A 26,095-nucleotide genomic window follows, 5' to 3' on the forward strand; every position below is an offset into this window, starting at 1 on the left:
GTGAGTATGTAAAACATTAACATGGTCCCCAAACCCAAAATTACACAAAAAGCTATATTCAGAGGAGTGTTACTTCCCCTTTTTCACCCCACCCACCTTGTTAATGCACCCTCATTAGTTTCAAGTTCAACCTTCCTTATTTTCCTTTTGTAAATATAAATAAATAATTATCTTATTAAAGCATTAGCCTGAGCACAGGCATCAAATTTAACACATCTAGTAGCCTGCTAGAAAACTCTCTGGGGATGGAGACTGGCTGGTGCCATCTTTACGCTCTCCCTTTGCCGTGCTCTAGAGTACCAACATTTCCTGGAAGGGAGCTTTTGCCTGTTTGGTGCCCTGGTTTTTGCAGCTGCTACCCAGAGGACACCCCTTGATCCCCTAGCTCTAGTAGCCGGGGATGGGGTAGGGGCTTGCATCCCTGGGTCCCAGGAGACTATGGCAGTCAGAGAGGCAGTTCTTGGCAGGATGCCACCCCCAGGGCATTGCATAGATAGCAGACAGAAGCACACCCCCCAGTCCTGTGAAATAGGCCTTTGTGCCTGGCCTGGAGCTGTGGTCTGAGGAGCAGGCTTCAGGTTCCTCAGACATCTAGTGGCCTGTAGAGCTGCTTTCAAGGAACATAGGCTGTGGATACCATCTGGGTGCTCTCCGTCTGCCTTGCTCCAGCTAGCCTGTATCTCCCAGAAAAGAGCTTATTTTCTTCTTTCTTATACAAAAGTAGCATATTATATATGCTTTCTTGCCCTTTGCTTATTTTGACTGACTGCAAATACATCCTGGAAATCACTCCTTATCACACCTTCTGTAGTTTTTATTTACAGCTCTATAATATACCATCGTGTGAATGTACCATAGTTGATTCAACCAATCCTCTGTTTGTTTTATCCCAGTATTTTTTCAGTAACCAATAGTGATGTTCCTTGTTCATATGTATTTTTGTATTCTTGAAGGTGTACCTTCAAGGTAAATTCTTAGATATGAGTCAAAAGGTAAACTCACTCGTGATTGCATTAGATATTGTCACATTGTCCTCCCACAGAGGTGGGGGACATTCCCACCAGCCGTGTGTAAGAGATCCTGTCAAGAAAATGTGCTGTCAAGCTTTGTATTTTTACCAAATTTCATCATTGAGAAACAGTAATGCAGCATAGTTATAATTTCTCATATTATGACCGAAGTCTATCTTTTCATATGTTTAAAGGTCATTTAAAAACATTTGTGGATTGTCTCTTTGTGACTTTCATTTATTTTTCTGTTGGGTTTTTAAAACTCTTAATAACCCCCTCAGTTTTAGAGTTTTTTATGTATTAGGGATGGATATTAGCCCTTTATCTGATGTCTGGTAATCATGGTTATTTTAAAATTTGTGTGAGTCTCTGAATCTCTTTATTTTTTATTTTTATTTTTTTTTTAATACTTTTGGATTTTGGTCATTCGTTCCTCTTTACTGGTAGGCCTGGCTGGTTTTGACTGAATGCCAGACTTTGTGTATGAAACATTGCAGAGGCTGTAGGTGGTGTTATTTCCCTCTCAAGGTGATTTAACTCCGGTAGGTAAGCTTGATCAAGGCTGATCAGTTTAAAGTTTGTCCTCCCTGTAAGGGGGTAACCCTTCTCGGGTTGAATCTGAGAGTCTGGGGTCTTTGCCCTCCTCCTCAGCAGCCCTGAAAGCTATGTCCTCAGCACAATGAGACTCCTATTTTCTCCTTAGGTTTTTAGCCTTGTGTAGTTGCTTTCCACGGGTTTGTCTGTCTCCTCAGAGCACGTGCTGTGTGGGAGGCAGCAGATGCCCCGAGGGGACCCTGCACCTCCAGGCTCACATCTCTGCAGCTCACCCTTCTCCAGGATGCTGGCCTATCACTTTTTGTCCCCTCTTCCAACATGACAAGACCACCAGGAGCTGTAGGCTGCTGCCATCTTGCAGGCTTTATTCCCCACACGGTGAGCTGGCAAATACCCGGATAAGAAAGTGTTGGCAAGTGCTGGGCTCCCTTGAATGTGTTCCCCTGTCCCCAAGGTTGCAGCCTGTAAAGTCCTGCTGCCTTGATTATTTGCTCCTAGCTTCAAGCAGCTCTTCTTTTACATTTTATCTAGCTTTGATAGTGCTTCTCAAACAGAGAGGTTATTCTGATACTGGTTATTCTAACATAGCCGGTGGCACGAGTCATCTCTCCACTTAGCACATTTCATTGAATTTGTATGGAAATGAGAGAACACACTCAAATCGACAAAGCATTTTAAAATCAACAAGGAAATTGGCCTGCACATCACCACCGGGGAGGGTAGAAGTTGGTACCACCTTTCTGGAGGGCACTGATTTATCTCAAAATCTTTGACAATTGCCCTTTAGCAATTCTGCTTTGGTGGTGTTTACCCTAAGAAAATAATCCGGATGTGTGGGAAGATTTATTTACAAAGATTCTAATCCCAGTCAATAAAATTGGAGTCAGAATCCTAAGTATGCAACAATAGAGGATTTGATAAATTGTGGTGCTTTAATACAATGGAATATTATGGAATTCAACATTACAAATGATGTAGAAGAATATGTACACATGATAATGATCTATTGTTAAGCATAAGAGATAGTGACACGGCATGTGCAATATGGTCCAATTTAAGAATGCATATACAGATACGTGAATATAAGACTGGAATAATGAATATAACTGGTGTCATTGGGTTGTTGGGTATCCCCCCTTTGTTATGCATATTTAAATTTTTTCCCATTTTTGGAAAGTTACTTTTGTTCCAAGAAAAAAATTCATACCCTTAGAAAAGCCCTGATAGTAGGCCCAGATATTTTCTGGCAAACATTTTATTTTATACTGGTTGCCTGAGCTCTCTCTTTATGCCCTCAGTGGTGTTACAGATTTCGGCAGAAATGTACCCACCTCGGGGTGCCTGGGTGGTGCAGTCAGTTAAGTGTCGGACTCTCGGTTTTGGCTCAAGTTGAGATCTTAGGGTCATGAGATTGAGCCCCTCCTTGGGCTCCACGCTCAGTGTGGAGTCTGCTTAAGACTTGCTCTCCCTCTGCCCCTACTCACCCTCTCAAATAAATAAACAAACAAACAAACAAATAAATAAATAATAAATAAATCTGAAAGGAGGGAAGGGAGGGAGGAAGGGAGGGAGGGAAGGAGGGAGGGAGGGAGGGAGGAAAGAATGTACGCGCCTTGAAAATACTTTGTGGAACAGAAGACCTCCATACAAATATAAATTAAATTTTTTTAATTTAAATTCCCACTAGTCAAATTCAAACAGAGGCTTCACTTGTTTCTGTCAGTGTTTGCGAAAGCCTTTTTAGTAAGGAGTCTTTTAAAAAAGTAAACAGATTTGTGACAAGGACTTGGATTATAAGGGAAGATTTACCTCCTAGGAGAAAAATTGAATTTCCTTTTGAAACCGATGGCCAAAATTGAATGAAATTGCTTTTGTAAACCTGAAATCAAGATTTCGGCACACCATCCTTATCCTTTGTTGCTTTCTTCTTGAAGGTCTGCTCCAAGACAGCAATCACCAGCTATGACCTGTTGGGCTTCGAGGTTGCTTCCTAGGAATGTCCGTTCCTTGGGCACATCACCAAAGAGCCAGAGAGTTGCGGATTGTCATCGACACCATGAAGCCTATGGGTACTTCTTACCCATCCAGACGAGATGGCAGGACAATGACCAGTATGGCCACGTGAACAATGCCGTGTACTACAGCTACTTCGACACTATTATCAACCACTACCTGATCAGGTAGGTTTGGCTTCTGAGCCCCATGTCCTTCTGTCATTCCTCTGGCACGCCCTTTGCTGGGAGTTCATGCAGGGCATGATGGGAAGAGATTCCTTCCATTTTCTTCTGCTAGGGCACCTTTTTGTTGAGCCCACTGAAAGTCAGGTGACTCAACAGGGGAACAGGAGGACCGACATGTGAGTGAGGAAGTGTCACCCTGCTGCTCCTGCAGTCTCAGGTGTTTGAATATCTTGGTCCTTTGCACTAAATTGGCGGCAAATGTGCAGGCTTTGAATCTCAAATGAGCATCTCCACAAAAAACCACATCTATTTAAACTTGAGCAGACAACATCAGCCCTCGGGTCTTTTTGTGAGAAAAGCAGCTGCTTCCCCCAAACAGGGCACATAAGGGGGAAGGAGAGTAAGGATATAAAGATGTTGTTATAGCCTCTGAATGCAATGATGACATGATTGCCTTTTGATGTGTGTTTGCAAGGTGGTTAGTATATATTTGGTTAGTATAATTCTCAGTATGAAAGATTGTATTGTAAAAAGAAAAAAAGATTGTGTCGTATAGACAGATCTGAGTAAATCCTGCCGCCACTTTGCATTAGCTGTGCAATTTTGATCAACTTATTTAAGCATAGTGAGTCTCCTATAAATATAACTACATCTATTGAGAGCTTTCTCTGTGTCTAGCACTGTGAAGCATTTTATACAGACTTTCTAAATTGAGGTATAACTGACATATAATATCATACTTGTTTGAGGTGAACAATGTAATGACTCGATATTTGTATACATCATGATCACCACACTAAGTCTGTTACTATCCATCACCATGCAAAGTTACAAAACCTTGTTTTTTTTTCCTTGTGATGAAAACTTTTAAGATTTACTCTTCTAGCAACTTTCAAATGTGCATGACAATACTATTGACTAGAGTCACCGTGCTGTACATTACATCCCCATGACTTATTTCTTTTATAACTGGAGGCTTGTACCTCTTGACCCCCTTCACCCATTTTGCTCACCCTCCAGCCCCTCTCCCCTATGGCACCACCACTCTTTTCTCTGTATCTATGAGTTTCATTTTGTTTTTAGATTCCACATATAAGTGAGTTCATATAGCATTTGTCTTTCTCTGTCTGACTTAATTTCATTCATCATAATACCCTCAAGGTCCATCCATGTTGTCACAAATGCAAGGTTTCATTATTTTTTATGGCTGAGTAATATTCCATTGTGTATGTATACAATATAGATATATATCTATATATAGATATAGGTATATATTTATATATATACTTCATCTTCTTTATCCATTCTTCCATCAATGCATATTATGTTTTCTCCATATCCTGGTTATTATAAATAATACTACAATGAACATAGGGGTGCATATATCTTTTCAAATTAGTGTTTTCATATAATTCGGATAAATACCCAGAGGTGGAATCATATGGTATTTCCATTTTTAATTTTTTGAGGAACTTCCATACTGTTTTCCATGGTGGCTACACCAATTTTACATCCCTACCAACAGTGCACAAGGGTTCCCTTTTTTCCACCTCCTTGCCAAAAGTTGTTATTCTTTGTCTTTTTGAAATAGCCGTTCTAATAGATATGAGGTGATATCTCATTGTGGTTGTGATTTGCATTTTTCCCTGATGATGAGTGATACTGAGCATCTTTTCATGGTCTGCTGGCCATCTGTATGTCTTGTTTGGAAAAGTAGCTATTCAGATCCTCTGCCCATTTTTTAATTGGAGTGTTTGCTTTTTTGCTATTGATTTGTATAAGTTTTTTTAATATATTTTGGATGTTAACCCCTTATCAGATATATGACTTGCAAATATTTTGTCCCTTTCAGTATGTTGCCTATTCATTTTGTTGATGGTTTCTTGTGCTGTGCAGAATCCTTTTAGTTTGGTGTAATCCCACTTGTTTATTTTTGCTTTTGTTGCCTTTGTTTTTGGAGTCAGATCCAAAATATCACCAAGAGCAATGTCATGGAGTTTACCACCTACATTTTCTTCTAGGAGTTTTATGGTTTCAGGTCTTATATTCAGATTTAATCAATTTTGAGTTAATTTTTGCATATGGTGTAAGATAGTAGTCTAGTTTCATTCTTTTGCTTATGGCTGTCCAGTTTTCTCAAAACCGTTTATTAAAGAGACTATCCTTTCCCCATTGTATATTGTAGCCTCCTTTGTTGTAAATTAATTGACCAAATATGCATGGGTTTATTTCTGATCTGTCTATTCTATTCCATTGATCTGTGTGTCTGTTTTTTATGCCAGTACCATACTGTTTTGATTATGATAGCTTTGTAATATAGTTTGAAATCAGGGAGCATGATATCTACAGCTTTGTTTTTCTTTCTCAAGATTTCTTTGTCTATTTAGGGTCTTTTGTGGTTCCATACAAATGTTAGGATTGTTCTCTATCTCTGTGAATTTTGATAGGGATTTTGATAGGGATTGCATTGAAGCAACCTTATTCAGTCAGTGACTGGTGGGAGTTGGTGTATAAATACCCCAGCTTCCTCACCTCTTGGATGAGATAACTGTGAGCCACCCACTTTACAGAGGCTTGCAGCTTCTCCAGGGGGATTAAGCTCCAGTTCCCAGACTGGTAGTTTTTTTTTAATTGAGTTAAAATTTATATAACATAAAATCTACTATTTTAACGATTTTGAAGTGTACAAGCAGTCACTTTCATTTCCCCTCTCTTCCCTTCCCTTGGTAACCATGAATCTACTTTCTATCTCTATAGATTTGCCGATTCTAGACATGTCATAAAAATGGAATCATACGATATGTGGACTTTCGTGTCTGTCTTCTTTCACTTAGCAAGATGTTTTCAAGGTTGATCCATGTTGTAGCCTCTATTATACTTCATTCCTTTCTATGGCTGGATAGTACTCAGTTGTATGGCTATGCCACATTTTGTTTATTCATTCATTGGTTGATGGACGTTTAGGTTGTTTCCACTTTTTGGTTTTTAAGAATAATCTCATCATGAGGGCTCCACCCTCATGACCTCATCTAAACCTAATTACCTCCCAAAGGCTCCATCTCCTAATACTGCCCTATTGGGGGTTATGATTTCAAAATACGAATTTTGCGGGCAATATAGTCATGCAGTCCATAATATGGCATGTTTGTGGCTTTTGAATATCTCTCATCTATGAATCTCGGAAGTTGATGTGTAGGTAATGATGATTGAGTCCTTTATCCACTGAGGATTGTGTCTGTGTGGTCCCAATTTGTTTGAAACTGTTTCACACAAGACCTGTTTCTGCTAGTTTGGAGGGGGGGAGGGGTTAGCAGCATGTAAGGAAGAATTCCTGACAGAACAGAGTGTCCTTTCTCACGTAGGGGTCTCCAGATATTACACATTTACTCCAAAATTGTGAAAATACCCCTGCTACCATGTACAGGGACTTCCTAGTCATGACATACTTTTTCTTGGAGATCTGAGGATGGTCTAAAAGGTGGTTCACTGACTGTCAGAAGCCAAGCCAGCAGCACATAAAGGTGTGAGAACACAGGGAAGAGCAGCTGAGGGGAGCCAACCTTGTCTCATCAGTGTGAGGTAATATGAGGAAGGGTAGCTGGTCCAGCCAAAGCAACGCATCCCAGGCTGGCTGGCACACTCACCTCCTTTCACCTGGCTCTCTACGGATGGGCAGTGCTGGACGTGCACCAAACACCCATGGGACAGTCAATGAGCAACATCCCCGTCTAGAACATTCTGTCTTTGAGAGGGATTTTTCTGTAGGAGAGGGGACCAGGGAGTTGTGGAAGGCATGGCAGGGGAGGCTGAGAGAGACAGCAGAAGAGGCTGCAGCCTGCCCAAAGTTCCCATCACTTTGACACGCGGAAGGGGTTAAGTCATTCTTGAACAGTTTATCGCTCATCAATTGTAATTAAATATGTTTATATTAAATTATGTTCTGTAATTAATGTAAAATCCTTTAGCCTGTGCTGTTATTAGAACCAGATGCTGAAGTACCAACAATATTTCAACATGACTGTGCTGCTTCACCAGCTGTCTGACTGTAATTACTTTAATCTCAGCTTGTTATCTAATTATCACCTTTGTAAAGGGAAAAGCACTCTCTAATGCTTCCTGATTGTTTCAGAGGATGAGGAGGAGCGGGGAACAGCTGTCAGAGGTCGTGGGCCCTGCTTATCACAAGGAAGGAACTTATCCTGGAGCCTATTCAGGGCAAAACTGCTGGGGGGAAAAAAAAAAGCCGTCCCGGGTGGGAACGGGGGCCTGGCCCATGAGGGGGGACAGTGGGTGCGGTGGTGAAGGATGCGGCCCCTCCTGTGCACATACTGTCAGGTGACACCTGCCTCTTCCAGGGATGGCTGGAGGACAGGTTACCCACTCTGTGTGACTCTGTTGCTTCGTCCATCACATGGAGACGGTCACGGTGCTAGAGTCTCCCTCAGAGGACAGTTGGGAAGATGCAGGGAGATAATGCACATGGTGAAGCCCTCAGCACAGTGTTCGACAAGATGCACATACTCAGTAAATGTTAACCCTTCTTCCTTTTTTTTTTTAACACATTTATTTATTTATTTATTTATTGATGTAGTGTTCCATGATTCATTGTTTGTGTATAACACCCAGTGCTCCATTCAGTACATGCCCTCTTTAATACCCATCACCAGGCTAACCCATCCCCCCACCCCCCTCTCCTCTAGAACCCTCAGTTTGTTTCTCAGAGTCCATAGTCTCTCATGGTTCGTCTCCCCCGCCAAATCCCCCCCTTCATTTTTCCCTTCCTGCTATCTTCTTTTTTTTTTTTTTTAACATATAATGTATTATTTGTTTCAAGGTACAGGTCTGTGATTCATCAGTCTTGCCTTCTTCCTTTTAAAAAAAACTCACTGCTGGTTTTCTCCATCTTAGCTTTTATAGCCAAATCTGAAACAATTGAAAATGGATATCTACATGCCAGCAACTTGGTATTATCAGGTTGTTTTCCAAATTATGTTTAAGTTCTGTCCTTTGGGGACTGAAATTTACCTTTTCATTGCTTTTTCAGAAATGGTTCACCAAATCAGTCAAGAGTATAAATAAGTATTGTCAGGGAAATCTGGGAGCTCTTAGGGGGTATAAACTGGTTTGGAGTATCTTTCAGGACTTCGTGTATACATTTGCATGTCAGCAGTTGATGTGGCTAACTGTAGTTCATTCCAGAATGATCATTAAAGCATATTCCCTTAACATGTTTTTTAAGCTTTTAATATCCTCCCATGCTTTACCTCTCAGGAGCTGCACTCCCATCAGAGGGGAGTTGGCACCACTCGCCCTGCCTTGAAAATAGCACGTCCATCTCCCCCATTAGACTGTGAGCTCCTCAAGGGCAGGCGGTACCTTCATCGTTTATCTGTACCGAGTACATTGCCTTGCTGGGCACATATTTTGTCCGCAGTGAGTGTTCCCTGAAAGAGCTACACAAAATAACTCATTGTCGGACCATGTGGGTTCACCCAGGGTTTTTTCTTTCCCAAAGGTATGAAGAAGCACCCCTCCCGGGGCTGTGCAGTAGGTCTGTCTCTCATGATTGTTCTTGCCCCCTCATTGTTGCCTCGTCCTCATATCAGGAAACTGCAGAGCTGGCCTGTGGGGGAGACCTGTCCGAGCTCCCAGTGGGGTCTGACCGAAATGGTGATGAGTCAGGTGTGTCTGGGGCAAGAGGCCACAGCTGGCCTACTCCGAGGCACGCAACCCGAGGAGGGCAAAGCAGTGGGTCTCTAATGGCAGGAATGCCCAGCTGCAAAGGGGGCTGCTTTATGAGCAGGGGCTCCCACCGATCATCAGAAGAGCATAAGCATTAGGAACTTCACGTAAACTCCCTTCAGTAGAAGGTATAAGCCAGGCTCTGGAGTCACTCTTTGTTAGAGTGTCTTTGCCTATTGAAGGAAATATCTCCAAATGAGAGAAATTGCCCAGCAACGATTTCCTGAAGGAAATGTCTGCGTGTAGTCTCATCTCCCATCACTTTCCTCTCGGTTCTTTTCTCTCGGGCAACAGCAAGCTGCCTATGATTCCTTCCCAGCAGCTTGCTGAGGCTCAGCCCTGCCTTTGGTCCACCTGTTGCCCCTTCCTGGCATGCCCTTGCTCCTGTTCTTCAACGCTCTGACTCTTCCCAGCTTTTGGTGACCATCCCACCACCACCTGTCAAGTAGACTATGTGCCCATTGTCTCTATTCCCATAGGCTCCTGGATTTTCTCTGTCAGAGATCCACAAACTCTTCAGTAAACAGCCAGCTACTAAGTATGTTAGGCTTGGCTGGCCATGGGTCTCTGTTGCAACCAGTCAGCTCTGCTGTTGTAGTGGGAAAACAGCCGTAGGCAACACGTCAATGAACACGTGGCTGTGTTCAAATAAACTTTATGGTAGCTCCCTACTTACTTGACTTTCTCTGTGCTCTTGTGTTTTTATAGCTTGCGTCATTGTACTGGCTACTCGGTCATAGATTGTTAGTCTACCATTACTGAATTGTTCCTCTTGTAATGACCTGTCACCCTAATCTGAACTCCTCAAGCTAGGAACTTTAGTGTCTTCGCCTTGATTTACCCCCAAAGCAGAGCTGAGACAAGATCTTGCCTACAAGTAGTTTGCTTTAGAAATTGATCCCAAGGAGCAAGAGTGGGGACCTAGGATGTATGAACTAAAAGAAGGAAAGCCAGCCCAGGGTGTCTGAGCTGATCAGCAGTGTGGGCCACAGTGGCTGAATTCCACTGGGGATCCCTGAGGAGCCGTGTAGAACAGGCCTCAGAATTGTCTGCCCACAGGGCAGAAATGGGGAGCCCTTATCTACTGGTTCCATCCCTCGTCGGCCAAGGCTTGCCGCACGCGGTGTTAGCTCCCTGATTTTCCCAAGTCTGTGCAGGTGTCAGAATCATGGAGCAGATTCCTGCCACCTCCCATGAGGCTGGAGCAGAGACCCCGGGGAGGCAGAAGAGACTCTTCACGCTGCCGAGGCAGGGTGCCGTCAGGTCACTCCTCGGCATGGCCAGTTGCTGCAGCAAGGCTGGAGTAGAAAGGAAGCTTCAGGGGATGTGAGGCCGCCTAGCAGAGGCGTCCCACACGTGTAACGTACATGTCCTGTCACCTAGCGCGGGGACTTGTGTGTGCCGAGGAGCACTGGTTAAGAGGGCGCCTGCTGGTGCCCGACTGCCCACGTTTGCATCCTGGTTCCACTCCTTACTGAAGGTGTAACCCTAGGCAAACTCTTCAGCGTCTCTGTTCCTCATTCCCTCATCTCCAAAGTGGCGATAATAGTTCTTACAGCAGAGGCTGCTGTGGGGTTCAGAGTGCTTAGAAAAGGACCCGTGTCACGTGCTCAGCAGATGTTAGTTATTAATAGGCACTTAGTAAATACTAAAGAATTTTTAACAGTGGCCTTTTGTAAGTCAACGTGGCTATCTTTGCTTATTTATTTTTTTGGTTTTATTATGTGTCTTTATTTTATTCATTTATTGTATCTGTTAAAAAATGGAAAAGCGAAAGGCAAATCAGTAGGGCCACATGTCTCCAAGAAAATGGGAGGAAATATATTTCTTTGAGGATGTGAAGAAATTTTCCTATGTGTTTTCTTTTTTAAAAAGATGTTTGTTATTAAAGTATAGTTGGCATACAATGTTACATTATTTCAGGTTATCTTTGCTTATTTTTGAAAATAAAATATATTCTTCCCAAATTGAACTTGAAATACCTTACCACATAAGATGCATACAAATCATTCTTTTTTACTAGAAATAGAAAATAAGAAGATAGAAGATAAGGAGGAAAAAGACCTAAAACAGCAACCTCATGCTGGTGTTTTATGAGATTATTGAGCATGATATTAATCTCTGAGCTTCCTGGCACCCAAGAAAACAGGAGAACAAGATGAGCCATGCAATTCTCATTACCTGATAGAAGAAAACATGGTATTTCTTCCAGAGAAACAGACTATTTTTTTCTCTCATATTAAATTCTAAAAGAAATTTGAAGGCGTTTCCCAAGCAGGCTTGACCCGTGCTCGGCGCATCGGGTGCTCAATGAATAAAAGAATAATGGGAAGTGTTTTCAGTAGCAGATTTTGTAAGAGGCAGCATCCTGCTGCTGATGACTGGTATAAAAGAGGGACTCTACTGGTAAGGTTTGGAGCCGGGGTGGAGGACAGAGGTCAGTGGGTCTGCCACTGGGGGAGGGGGGTTGGGGGCTTGAGGAGCAGCCAGTAGGTCTTTTCAGCTGCCCTCCTTGCTGACCCCCCACCAGCATCTACTGGTTCCTCTATCCCGTGGTCTCGTTCCTTATTCCCCACCTTGGACTCGATGAGCAGACTCCGAGGTGCAGCTTCCTCCTGGGGGCAGGTGAGAACAGCCTTCCTGTGGCCCTCGGCCAGTGGCCAGCGCCAGGCTGCTCTGCTGGGGAGGCCTTGAGCTGCCCCCGGCAGGCAGGCATCCTACGGGGCTCAGTCGTGATTTCTCCCGCTGACTGGCATCTCCCAGACCCCAGACAAGGCCACACTCCCTCTTGAGTACATTTGCATCTCAGGGCTTCTATTAACAGATGGATCCTCTGTTAGTCTGAAGGCCTCAGTTAAAATACTCTGATCTGTCTCCTTGAGCCCAAGGAAATCTCATTATAAATAAAGTAATCTCATTTGCGGGTGTGTTCTATAACCCACAGGCTCAGAAATGTACGGATACAGTATGCCTGGGAAGTAGGGCTGTCAGATTAATACATTGTGTGAAAATTGGGGCCGGAGGTCACCAATCTCCTGATACACAAATCTCCCTCTGAGAATCTCATTTCATTCAGACTATCGTTAGATTAGAAATACCCTAATTATCCCACTGAAATTAAATTACTTTATGTTAGGGTGATATAATGAACAGCCATAAAGAGGATATATACAACCAATCATCTTATTAGTCACAGCAAGACCAGACCATACACTAAACGGACCTTGCTGGTTATTGTCAGCTAGTCTGTCACACAAAAAAGGGACAAGGGAAAGAGGAAAATGAGAGAGGTTAGCACTGGTTCTGCTTCGGGCGGGTCGTGTGTTTTTCCTGGACAGGTGCAGGTTCCTCCCGTGTTCCTCCACTGCGTTGCTAAGAGTTTCTCCCCAAAGACACCACCCCTGGTCATTAATGAAAGAGCTATGAGGAGTCCGCTGCATTCTTGACCTTATTCACTGCCGTGGTGGTGTGAGGCCTACTGACTTAATGGATAGGACCAAGCATTCATTGCCCTTCACTTTTTTATCCCACAGACCTTCACAGTGCCTGTCAAGTGATACTACTCTGTCGCTAAGGTACACTTGTCCTCCACAGAAAGCCTAACCTCCATCACTTGTATTTGTCGATAGTGCTTGCTGCTATGATTACCCACAAATCTCAATAACCTAACCCAATAAATGCTTATTTCTTGTTAAAATCACTAACACAGTCCAGCGTGTGTGTGCGCGTGCGTGTGTGTGTGTGTGTCCATGCTGTCGTTGGAGAACCCACCTTGTGGCTCTGCCCCGCTCTGGCTCAGAATTCACAGTCGTGGGACTATTGATGTTTCGGGGTGGGCTAATTCCTTGTTATGGATGGAGGGCTGTCTCGTGCAGTGTAGGATGTTTAGCTCATCCCTGGTCTCTCCCATTAGATGCCAGTAGGACATTCTCCCAGTGTGACAACCAAAAGTGTCTCCAGACATTGCCGAATGTTCTTGGGGAGAGGGGGACACAGTTGCCCCCAGTTGAGAACCACTGCTCTACATCAGTTGGGCCTTCTGCGTCCATCAAGGAGTTGGGAAAACACAGCAAGGAGGATTCTGCAGGAGGTTTTTATAAGCCACGCCTAGAAGTGGCCCACAGCACTTCCACCTGTACTCTGTGAGGCAGGAATCCCATGGCCTCACCTAACTGTAAGGGAAATGTAGTCTGGAAGCGTCTCCAGGAGAAGAAGGAAATGGAGCTTGTTCAACATGAGGCATTTCCTGCCACACTGACCTTCTTCGAGGACAAACCAAGGATACACCAGAACCTGAGATTTGATACCTCCCTTTACTAGCACGTGAGGCTCTCAAGACTGCTGGTTGCCACCATGGGAGCCCACCTACACCTGCCTTTCTGTGTCTCTGCCTTCCTTTGCCTTCCTATCAAAGCTCATCTGTCTTGCCTTCCATTATTTGTGCAGAGCCCTGATTTCTAACTAATTCAATAATCTAATCCATGCTGATGTAGAAAAGGAAGCTGCTGGGTTATTGTGCAACTCTTCTGAGGAGCATAATTATGAATTTTTAACAGAAACAAAGGGCGGGAAAACATGTGAGCCACTCTAGCAGATTGGGCAGAGGGGAAGGGGCAGAGCTCCGGGTGGACTCTGTTTGGGCAACGTGGTCATAACAGGATTGTTACAAATAGAAAAAATATTGACAGTAGTTTAAAGATTAATACCATTATCTTAGTTAGATCTTTTTATTAAATGATAAGCAAATAAGAAAGAATTTAACAAAATGAGCATGCTATGGACTGCAGGTTTGTGTCCCTCCCAAATTCCTGTGTTGCAATCCTAATCCCCAGTGGGATGGTATCAAGAGGTGTAGGGCCTTTGGGAGGTAATTGGGTTTGGATGAGGTCATGAGAGTAGGGCCCTCGTGAGGACATGAGGACCCAGCAGTAGGGTGTCCACTGTAAACCAGGAAGAAAGCCCTCGCCAGAACAAAATCTGCCGGCACCTCGATCATGGACCTCAAGCCTCCAGAGCTGTGAGAAGTAAATATCAGTAAGTCACCCAGTCTATGGTGTTCTGTATTGTAGCAGCCCAAACTAAGATGGCGCACACTGTACTTTAGCTCTTAAATACACGAATCTCTACATAAGGTGAGCCTGTGTTCAGACACTTTGGTCCCTTGGGTGACCAGCTCTCTTCCTCATCTCAAGTGCATGAACGCATAGATAGTGACTGGAAGTTAAATTGTTTTTATTATTATCATTGTTTTAAGAGCACACACTTGAACTTCTCTCTTAGGCATAGGCTATGTAGACAGAGATAGTTGGAACGAGATCACCAGGTGGGTGCTGCTATCCCATTATTGCAGTCAGTACGTTGCTGTTTGATTATTAGATTACTTATTACTGTCAGTGCTGTCACTGGGTTGTTTCCCAGAGACGTCTAGGGAAGTGCTGCCTGCTTTACCAACTTATTCCCAGGTGACAGCACACCTTAAAAACTGTGCTACTAGGTAATTCTGCAGTGGAAAGAGTTTCGGGGTAGGAGACTGGTACCCTGAATTCCTGAGTTGGCTGTGCCATTTCCCTTGTGGTTGTGGGGGAGTCAACTCTCTGCCATGGCAGATAAGGCTCTGAACACCTTCTTGATGGGTTTTTGGCAGACAGTTCACAGGGCCCCCCACCCCCAACCTCCTAATATGGCCTCCATGCTGCAGCCAGAGAGACATTTTCTAATGGCATGATACTTACTGTCTTTCCACCCTCACTCCCACTTACAACTCCTCCATGGCATCAATTTGCGTTTCAAATAAAGACAAAATTCCTTTGCATGTCCTGCAAAGCTCTACAGGGTCTGGTCCCTTTTCAGGTTCCTCTGGTGCCATGCTCTCCTTGCTCAGAAAGCTGAATGTATTCTAGCCTTTTCCCCAGTCCTCAGCACACCCCTGCCCAGGTGGGGCAGTGCCCCTGCCAGGCCCTCTGCCTCAGGGGTTTTCCTGTCTCTCTTCTGTTGGTTAATTTTTCCTTCTAGTTCTCCAGCTGAAAGGTCACTTCCTCAGGGACGCCTTCCCGATGTGCTGACTCGGTCTACTTCCCCTCTCCTGGGCTCTCTCAGTACCACCCTACCACCCACTACCTGGCATATGCATTGTCAGGGTTGCAGTTTTTCATTTGTTGGAATAAGTATTTGAAAGCATCCTGTCTCCATTGTTTGATTGCAAACGATGAGCCGTGACTAATAGCTGTGTTCATTGTTGTATCCCAGGGCTTGGCACATAGTAGGTGTGAACACATTTTTCTTGCATGAGTGCATTAAGGATTTGGTCTGTCTGGAAGTATTCCTCCATCAGGCTTGACACTGTAACGTAACCTGTTTGATTCACTGCAAAGCTGCTGACAATTTGGAAATCTGATTTTTAGGTTTTTGAGGGGTGCCCCGAAGAAAGCACAGGTAGTCAGTGAAAAGAACGGTGTGGCATTCATTAAATCTTTGTCACCTTGACTTCATTGTTTCTACTGGAAATCTTAGAGAGCCTGGAAACCCCACAGTCCTCTAAGGCCTTTTATTTAAAATGTGTGTCCCCAGGCCAGGCTTATGTGACTAGCAACCCCAGGAGCCTGACTCTGGTCAGAAAGCATGGCTTGCAGGTAGATAGCCTGGTTTGGGGTAGGAGAAGACTGCAAATCACGTAGCAGTGACTCCAGCCCTCTGAGTTCACTAATTTCCGGCCCAGGTTAAGGGATGGGGTGAGCAGCCTGCCGCTGTGTAGATGTGAAAGTGAGAGGAAGGCTGGGCAGCCCCTCGAGAGCCTTAGCCTCTTATGATTCACGCCATGCAGCCACCTCTCAGCTCTGAACAGAGTGAGGTATGAAGTCATTTCCAAAGCAGCATCTATGAAATTCCATTACACGGTGCTTTTCAATTTAAGGGGAAAGACCTTTGCAGAAACTAATTTGCGTTTGCTTTAATCATGGAGCTCAGAGACAGTACACTTTCCCCGTCGATGCGGCTAAAAAGGCTCACACTGGTTTTGCAGATTGGGCTTCCCTCCCCCCACCCTCACCCCCACCTCAGCTCCTGGGTTCCGTCTGTGGTGGTTGTACATCCCCTAAGTTTTGCAATTTTTGAGACACAAAGGGAGTAATTATATTCAGTCCTCCTGGTGAATGTAAATGTTTTGGAATCAGAACCCAGTTGAAAAACACTCGGAGTTAAATCAAAGCAGATGGAATCGCTCTAGGAAGGGGATCATCTTGTGCCCGTTTCTTCTCCCCTGACTGCCTCTCTTCCTCCCAGGGAGGGTCTCTTGGATTCCCCTTGTTCTCTTATTCACTGACACCACTGTGATTGTTCTTGAGACCTGGAGAAGGACGGCCAGGGACTGGAGAAAGTGAAAAGTACTTGATCAGGAGTCAGGAAACCTGTGTCCTGTCTTAGCTCCCCTGTTGACCAGATTTAGTCCCTTGGGAGATTCATTCAGCCTTTCAGGGTATCTCATTTATCAAATGAAGGCAATAACACTTACCTTGACGATCACATAGGGTTTGGGGAGAGATTGGGTGAGATAAAACCTGGGGAAGCGCGTGAGTTCTCCCTGCAGATAAGGGGTTGTTAGGGAGTTGGTGATACTGGTTTACTAACGAAAGACTTCGTTACTGACCCCACACTCCCCAAGGTAAATTTCATAGCTGCTTGAGATTCTGCTGGGTTTGAAGCTTTATGGCTCCTGGAATCTCTTGTGAAAATAGAAAGATTCGGGGGGAAAAAAAATCACACTAAGTAACCCATTTTCAGTAATCAAACATTAAGCAGGGATTTGTTTATCAGACAACCAGTGACTTCTTTGGCGGGGGGAGAATAAAGAGATCGATGTGTGGAAATAGGTAGGTTTTACAGGTTGGAAGTTTTGTGGGTGTGTTGGGGGAAGAGTGGGGGGCGTTGTGAATATCTCTATAATGTGGTGTTCTGACACACTGGTCAACACAGACAAGGTACAATGGATAAGGTACAGGATGATAACACATCAGGGACTGGATTAAGTATTTCACTTGCTTAGTGAATATTAGTCATTCTTGTTGGCTGTTAGCAACTAAACATACTTCCTGTGACTATAGGGATCACCTCCCCCACGACACTCACCTTACAGAAGCTGAAAATGCCAGATACTTGTTTTCCCAGCCTCCTTTGTGGCATCCTAGCTGCGGGCGAATGATCCAGGCTCTGCCAGCGCATCTGCCCCAGGCTGTGACCCAGCAGCTGTTGGTGTGTTGAGGTGGGGACGGCTGAGGGTGGTGGAGCGAGGGCAGCTTCGTCCTGCCTGAGCCACGGCCGTGTTTCTGGTGTCAGCATCCACAGTGTGTCTGGGGTAGTGGCTGTGGCAGAGGGTTCTGTAAGGGACTTGCTCTGTGATGTGATTTTGGGCGTTATTCCTGGCAACATTGGCTTTAAACCTGTTTTTCAGCCTTTCTAGAGAGCTCTGGGCTCTCCAGAATCCTTTTGATAAATCCCCTTTCATCCTTAATTAGCCAGACTTCATTTCTGTGGGTTGCAGCGCAAAATCCTGATGATAATATATATCTATGTCTGTATCTATATTTATATAATATACTTAAATCTTCACAGCAGCCCTATTGAGATTATGTATCTGTTGCTTTCATTTTAGATCATGAAACTGAAGTGCAGGGGTAGAGGGGTCAGGCAAAGGTGAGTAGCTATTTCAGAGTAGAACCATTGAACTCTAGCGTCTGGGCAGGTGAGCATGAGGGGGCGGAGGAAGACCTCACAGCATTACCTGCTGGAGGACCCAGGTGGGACCTGACTGACCTGGCACAGGAAGAAGGAGCACTGAGCGACTAAGGCCCTGAGCCAGCCCTGCTAATCTACAGCAGCCCCCCTCACCGGGGATGCTTTCCAAGACCCCTCACCCACCGGGGATGCTTTCCCAGACCCCAGTGGGTGCCTGAAACCGCAGATAGCACTGAACCTTATATATACTATGTTTTTTCCCTGTACATACATACCTATGCTAAAGTATAATTTCTAAATTAGGCCCAGTCAGAGATGAACAACAATAACTAATAGTGAAAAAGAATGGTTATAACAATATACTATCATAAAAGTGATGTGAATGGGGTCTCTCTCTCTCAAAGTATCTTCTTGTCCTGTACCCTTATCTTCTTGTACTCCCCCTTCTTCTTGTGATGATGTGAGATGATAAAATTCCTCGGTGACGAGAGGAAGTGAGGTGAGTGACGTAGGCACGAGGACGTAGCGTGAGGCTCCTACTGACCTTCTGGCCCTACGTCGGCTTCGGGACCGCGGTTGACCGCAGGTACGCGAAACTGTGGAGAGCAACACCGCGGATGAGGGGACTACTGTATTCGCAGTTGTCTGTAAACTATAGAGAGGGCTGTAGAAATGTGTTGGAACCACAAGAGTAGTGACTACAGTACTGATGATGATGGTGGTCGTGCCTGGTTGGGGTGGGAATAAAGGCCCTGATGATTCCACGACACTTTTCACAGGTGCAGTGAAGCAGTCCGTATTTTCTGCGCCTTCTCTGACCCCATTTTGCAAGAGAACTCAATTTAGCCTTCTCACCGCAGGGGAGATCCCTGCCTCTTTTGTGCTCAGCCCCAGCAGCAAGAGATAAGAGGCACCCACTCCCTGGCTGGTTTGCGGAGGTGCCCTGGGGGGAGACCTACTCTGATTTAAGGCACAGGCTGGGCTCGTGTTACTCCAGAAGACCTAACAGAACTGATTCTTTAGATTGGCTCACAGAAACAATCCTCTTGTTTTTGAAGATTTGAGATTTGGTTGTAGCGAATGCTGCAGGGGCTCCTCCCTCTCTGCCCGGCCCTGAAATTCCCCCCAAAACTCTGGAACTTGGTAAACTTTATGACCATGTGATAAAATCAGAACAAAGGAGAGTTCTAAGAAAGCACGCAGGTGACTGGCCAGTCCGAAGCAGCAGCTGTGAGGAGCTCTACTTACCGCTTTGCTAGCGTGGGAATGATTCATTTTACCTGCTCACGTGCTTCTGAGGTCAAAGGTTTATACGTGGACTTCTTCAATAAGGCCAGCTTACGGAAGACATTCATCTCAGGTTGTGTGTTATGTTAAATAACTGACAGAGGAAACACTTGCTTTTCCCTCACTTGGCGTTAGAAATAGATTTTCATTCCACATTAGAAATGGGTTTTTATTGCATCATTAGCCCCTAGGGCTTATTTTTAAAGCAAGGTCCCCTCGATGGCTTCATATGAAAGCCTTCTGCTGAGCAGCGAGGCTGATAGGAGGGCTCACAGCCTGCTGGCTGGTCAGGGGGTGTGGACCCTTGATCACACTTCCTCCCCCTCTGCCTGTGACTGTGTTTCTGAATCGCTAAGAGATGTAAAGTCAAGGGTAAGAGGCACACGAATAGAATCGTTTGAGGAGCCCCTTTGGGAAGAACAGCTCGTCTGGCAAAGGAAAATGGGAAGAGAACAAAAAATACTCCCCTGAAGTTATTTTCTGCTTCTGGAGCTCTTTTTCCTGTCCTACTGTTACCGGCAAGGGAAGCATCATGGATGAGAAGCGGTGGAGGTTTTGCTTCGTTTCTGATATGCTTGGTAAGTTTTGTGATTATGAAGGAGTCTGATAAGGGCGAGAAGCCCTGGGAAATGGGAAGATCCTTGTTCTTGGCGTGTCGGGTAATGGAAGCTGTCAGTGCAAGTGCCGGAGCAGACGGGGTAGGTCGGAATCATGGCGGACCGGGCAAAGGACTTAGCCTCCCCGTGCCTCAGGTTCCTCATCTGAAAGTGCGGGTAGTAATGATACCAACCTTAGGGGATTCTTGGGTACCGCACTTAGAAGAATACTCGGTACAGCCACAGACCGGGCTGGCTTCGTGTTAGCTGCTCTTGGGGTTCTTATTCGTGCTCTTGCCCTTGTGCTCCACACGTAGTACCAGCCACCTGCTCTGCAGTCTGAATGGCCCCACACATCCCCTTGCCCGGTCACACATGACTCCTCTCCTCTTCTCACTGGCTCTCGGGGTTCCCTAATTCCCGTGCTTTTATGAGAGGGGCCCCTTTCCAGTGACTCTGAGCTGAGTCCTCAAGGGCATGGCTCGGTCTCTAATGGGAGTGGGATACCACAGAAGTACCTGGGTTTGGGGAAGGGGGACCACCGGTCAGAGAGTGAGTGGCTGATGAGACCACCTGACCTAGGCCAGTTTGCTCTGTGGATCAGAACTCGGGATGCTCTCCTTTCTCCAGGAGGCACAAGGTGGGGGCCGGAATTCATTACTCAGGCATTACTGGGGATTCCCCAAGTTTCTCTTTCCCGTTGCTTCTCTTTGCATGTGAGTGGTAGGCCCCATTTGTCAAAGATCTTTTGTTGTATGATGTCACTTGAATTTCACGAAGACTACATGAGGTGAGAAGGCAGGTATTATCATTCCATTCGAGGTAAATGAGGCCCAGAGAGGTTAAGTAGCATCCAGGGTCACTTAGGTAATTAACTGCAGAACCTAAACTGGAATTCAAGTCTCTTTCCACTGCCACTTGGGTTTCCAAAGGTAGGAGCCACTGCACCATAATGACGTAACCTCTGATGTGGTCTCATGTTCCTTTGCGCTTTGATCATGTTGTTTATCCTGGAAAACTCACTCTTAGAAGAGGCAAAGTGCCCTTGCTGAAGAGTTTGCTGCTTCCTTACCTATTAACCTTTGCTTTGTAAGGAAAGAAACAATCCAGTATTTCCATACTCAGTATGCTTCTAGCTCTTTGAGTCTAGAACATCATATCACACGGAGGTTCAGAACACTGTTTCTGGTGTCTGGCAGTCTGCGTTCCAATCCTAGATCTTTCAGTTCACTGTATCACTTTGGGCAATTTATTTAGCATCTCAGGTTTCCATTTCTTTATCTCTAGAATGGAGATATGAATAGTCCCATGTCATAAGTTTGCTCAAAATTAAATATGATAGGGATGGTAAGAAAGGTGGGAACAAAATCAGGAGGGGGTGATGTCATGGAGGACAGTTTCAAGGAAGGAATAACAAGGGTGAACACTGCTATGAGGCCAAAGGGTTGAAGAATGGATTTCTTGACATGAGATCACTGGAAACGTTAACTGGGACTCTCTGTGCAGTGTTGGGGCATAACTCTTATGGGGGGTAGGCTGGGGGTTTAAGGGTAAATGCCAGCTGAAGAGATAGGAACAGAAAGTGTAGACAACTCTTTTTTAAAAAGATTTTATTTATCTGAGAGAGAGAGCGAGCAAGCACGCACAAGCAGTGGGGAGGGGCAGAAGGAGAGGGAGAAGCAGACTCCCAACTGAGCAGGGAGCCTGATGCGGGGCTCAGTCCCAGGACCCCAAGATCATGACCTGACCTCAAGGCAGACACTTAACCGACTGAGCCACCCAGGTGCCCTAGACAACTCTTTTAAACAATGTTGCTGGAAAGTGATTAAGAGATTGTTTGAGAGTTAGGGGTGGTGGGTGTGATCAATATATATATTTTTTATCATTAAGATGAGAAAGACACGAGCATGTTTAAATACTGCTGTGGACACAGTTGAGAGGGAGAGGTTGAATTATAAAAGAGAAGGGATGACTGATAATGAGCATTCCCTGAAGGGTAAGTGGGAACATGGGACCCAAAGCCCTGATGGAAATCCTGGCCAGGACAGGAGGGGGCACATCCCCATGGAGTCCCAGCAGGGAAGGGAGGAGCAGGCTGGGTGCAGATGTCACGTAAAAAGGTTATGTAGTGGAAGCTGAGAGAGAGTTCCCATATGCTGGCCTCCTTTTCTCTCTGATACAGATCAAGTTGTTGGCGGAGAATATGGGATCAAGTGGATAGGGCAGAACCGAGATTTGAGGAGAGTGGAGGAAGTTTAAATATCAGGTCAGAGGCCAAGAGTATGAGTAATATATTGGCTAGGTTGCTCTAACAGGAGTCTCCCAAGTGCCGTGCCTTAATCAAGTAAAAGGTTTTTATTTCCCTCTCACACAGCAGTCCAAGTGGAGGGCCTGGGGCTGATAGTGGGGAGCTCAGCAGTGTTGAGGGGAGCACCAGAGCCAGATCATACAGGGCTTCATTGGCCCAGAGAAGGGCATTGGGTTTTATTCTAAGTGGGATCGAAGGTATCAGTGGGGCTGTGTCAGGAGGCAGTGGGTGGACATCATGAGGGCAGTTGGGGAGGGTACCAGGGAACCTGTGTCTTACTAATATCTAGAAAACTGAAAAAGTCTGGGACAGGCAGTAGGGCAGGAGGTCCCTCCACCTTTGCCTCTTGAGTACAGGGCGCAGGGAACCCGTGTCTTACTAATATCTAGAAAACTGAAAAAGTCTGGGACATGCAGTAGGGCGGGAGGTCCCTCCACCTTTGCCTCTTGAGTACAGGGCGTTGTGGGCCCTTGCCTGCATATACCCAGTGCGTGGACCTGTTAGCTGTTAGCGGAGAAAGAGAAGAGAGAGTTAGACTTCATTCTGTGTCCTTCCTGCTTCTCGCACAGTTAATGCCCACGGTGCTTTACATTTTATGTTAGGTCATCTGCGCATGCACCCACACCCCCCCCACACAGAGAACAGGCTTTGGAATCAGGTGGACTCGGATTTAAACCTCAGTGACTGCACATACACATTAGGTGTCTTTGGGAAGTGAATTAACCTGTTGGAACCTGCACTTCCTCCTCTATAAAATGGTGATATGAATAGAATATACTTTATAGAGGTGTTGTGCAGATCAGGTTTAAGACGGCAGGTGAAGCATAGTTCCTGGTATGCAGTAAGTGCTCAATAAATCGCCACTACCATTATTATCAAGTGTAATCAGTAGTAACTCTCATCACTACCATTTTACTTTTTTCCAGCAATGTCTTTTTTCTATTAAAACAAAATGCCCAAACAACTCAAAATGTACATTTGCATTCCAAAAAAAAAAAAGTGTCTCTGTTTGGAGCCAGCTTGTGTCTTCCTCTCTAGGCCTGACCAGGCAGCCTGGAATCTGGAGAGAAAGTGATGGGTGACGCTTTTCGACGGGAAACCACCTGCCCACCCTTTTGTGCTCTCCCCAGAGAAATCTGTTGTCCTGGGAAGTCTTTTCTTTGGATGGCGATTTGGCTGCTAAAATGAAGCCAGGCTTCTTTGTGTCTGAGCACAGACTGGTTCCAGGGCTCGGCATGGGGATGGAACAGCTTGTCGTTAGCAGGTGACGATGGAGCTTCCCGCGGGTGGCCCCTTCTCCTTCTCCTTCTCGCAGAGCCACGTGAAGTGATGCCGTCTGTTCGTGAACACCTCCACGTGTGTGTGTGTGTGTGTGTGTGTGTGTGGTGGTCTTGACAGACTCTCCCTCAAGGATCTGATCTTAGTCTTGTCTCTTGGTTTGAGAGGCCATGTGGCTATGTGTCCCAGATATAGGCAGAATCGTCCCTTTTCTTCCAAGAGTTAGGACACTCTGTTTCTCCCTGAGAAGGTTGTGAGTAGCTATAGGAGAGGAGTTCCAGAGTTAGGGTGATTCACCCCTGCAGGGCAAGGGGACCCCTGGCCTGGAAGGCTGTCTGATGTGGAGAGTAGGTATGTAGGTCTCTGAGTCAGACATTCTCAGGGTCAAATCTCAGCTCCAGCCCCTGGTAGGTGTCTAACTTGGGAGAGCTCACCTCTCTGAGCCTCAGTTTTTCTTCTCTGTAAAATAAATGGCTGGCACATAGTAAGTTCTCAATAAACAGCAAGTCATTGATAAGACTTGCCTGTACCATTAAGTAGCTGAATAGCCTTGCCTATGTTATTTAACCATGCTGTTCTGGTGGGTAGAAGGTACAGGGAACTCAGAAGTCCCCTTTCCCTCTGGGGTTCTATGATTCTACCAGCAGCGACTAGTCTAGAGGTCTTGGTTCCTTTGGCCATTGCCTATCCCTCCTGAATTATACCTCTCTACATCTCCAGTGGGTCATTCTTGCAGTGTAGATACATGATCCATCATCTCCTATCTTTAAAACATTCTTCCATCACCTGTTGCATATGTCTTTCCCAATAAACATTTGAAATGCTTTCTCTGCTCAGTTCACGAGTAGGAAACAGAAAAGGGAAAACAAAACAAAACAAAAAATCAGGTGAAGGCTGGAAACTGCTCAGAAGTCTTACCTCCTCCAAGTCTTAGCCAAGGAGATGCCCTGGAATGATACCAGCTTTGTCACCCCTGTGTGCTTATAATGGTTTATTTTATGTCAACATGGCTGGGCCATGGTGCACAGATATTTGGTCAAACATTATCCTGGATATTTCTGTGAGGATATTTGGGATGAGATTTCCTTTAAATCAGAGGACTTTGAGTAAAGCAGATTGCCCTCCATAATGTAGGTGGGCCTCATCTGATCAATTGAAGGTCAAAATAGAACTAAAGACTGATCACTGCTGAGCAAGAGGGTCACCCTTGCATTGATCAGAGTAAGGCTAGATCTAAGGTACCTTCCCATCGTGGTCCCCTTCTGTGTTGCCCTCCCTTCTGTGGGGCAATGGCATAGACATTATGTGAATGCAGGTAAAACAAAGCCCCAGGAACATAGGAAAAAGATCCGCATCCTACCCCTCCGCTTGACGACAAGACACTCGGTTTGTTTGGTTTCCTAATGGATACCTTTTGAGGAATCTTGCTTTGCTCTGGGATGATCCTTCTCTTTAATTCAAAACTATCAGGCCAACTTTCAAAAGGAAATTCCCTTTTTGCAAGTATCTGGGAACATGTACAGATTTCCAGCCACGTATTCTGCTTGGTTTGATATTCTTCAAAAAGCCTAACTTGATTCAGGAATGGAGAAGCTAACTTTATCTCAGATCTGTGTTTTCAGCACAGAGACGCACAGAAAAACCACGTTGCCTGATGGCATCACTTCACTGCACTGACTTCTAATCTGTGGGATTCACCAAGTCATTGACGCGCATTTAGTGCAAGGCTGCTAGGTTCGTGCCGGATGTTATGGAGACATACAGAAGAAAGAAAGAAGAAGACATGGCAACCTATTCTCAGGGAGTGAGGAGGGCTTCTCACTTTGAGGCAGCTTGTACCCTCGCCATATCCCACCTTTCACCCTAGGGCACCCCATGACCAGGTGGCCATATAAGTTATCATCCATAATGGGATGCTTTCAAGAATGAAAGTTGATGCTATTAACAATTGCATCAGGACAACAGATATAAATTGAGCAATCCTGCCACCATATTTAATAGTGAGAGCACCAATTAGAGAAGTGGGGGGGGGTGAGTGGAGTGACTAGGGCTTGATCTAAGTGTTGGTCACACTAGTGTCACAGATGGACAGACTCCAGCCACTACCTATCCTAACATGAGGCATTCTGGGCTGAGTTGATCCAAGAGCAGCACAATTGGAATAAATTGCCCCCCAGCACTGCCCAGGATCAGAACTGTGGGCTCAGAATGAAGATGGTCGAGCTAAATGAGGGAAGAAACTTCTGGTGCTCATGGATTCTAGAAGCATTAGCCTTTAGGACCTCACTCCTGAAGGGGAGCCAGAACCCTCCCAGAAGCTCGATGCTGCTGTAAGCTCGGGACAAGTTTAACGAGTGGCTGAGCATTTCTCCCCCGTTTTTGGATAACAGTTTTCATAAGTGACATTTTGTT

The 26,095-nt window shown here is 45.2% G+C and overlaps 1 protein-coding gene across 9 annotated transcripts in view; it reads left to right on the plus strand.

Moving 5' to 3' along the window:
• The window catches only part of LOC118543989 (uncharacterized), a 170,650-nt gene that overhangs the window by 80,631 nt on the left and 63,924 nt on the right, over nt 1–26,095 (plus strand). For 5 of the 9 annotated variants that reach the window (XM_036105479.2, XM_078058242.1, XM_078058246.1 and 2 more), the window contains one exon: nt 3,500–3,745. In XM_036105479.2, coding sequence (XP_035961372.2) covers nt 3,500–3,745 — 246 coding nt within the window. Of the gene's footprint in view, nt 1–1,762; nt 1,944–3,499; nt 3,746–26,095 lie in introns of all 9 variants that reach the window. The other 4 variants (XM_078058244.1, XM_078058243.1, XM_036105485.2 and 1 more) reach the window with 2 other exon arrangements.

This window comes from Halichoerus grypus, chromosome 11 (assembly GCF_964656455.1).
Source record: "Halichoerus grypus chromosome 11, mHalGry1.hap1.1, whole genome shotgun sequence".
NCBI classification, from domain to species: Eukaryota; Metazoa; Chordata; class Mammalia; order Carnivora; family Phocidae; genus Halichoerus; species Halichoerus grypus.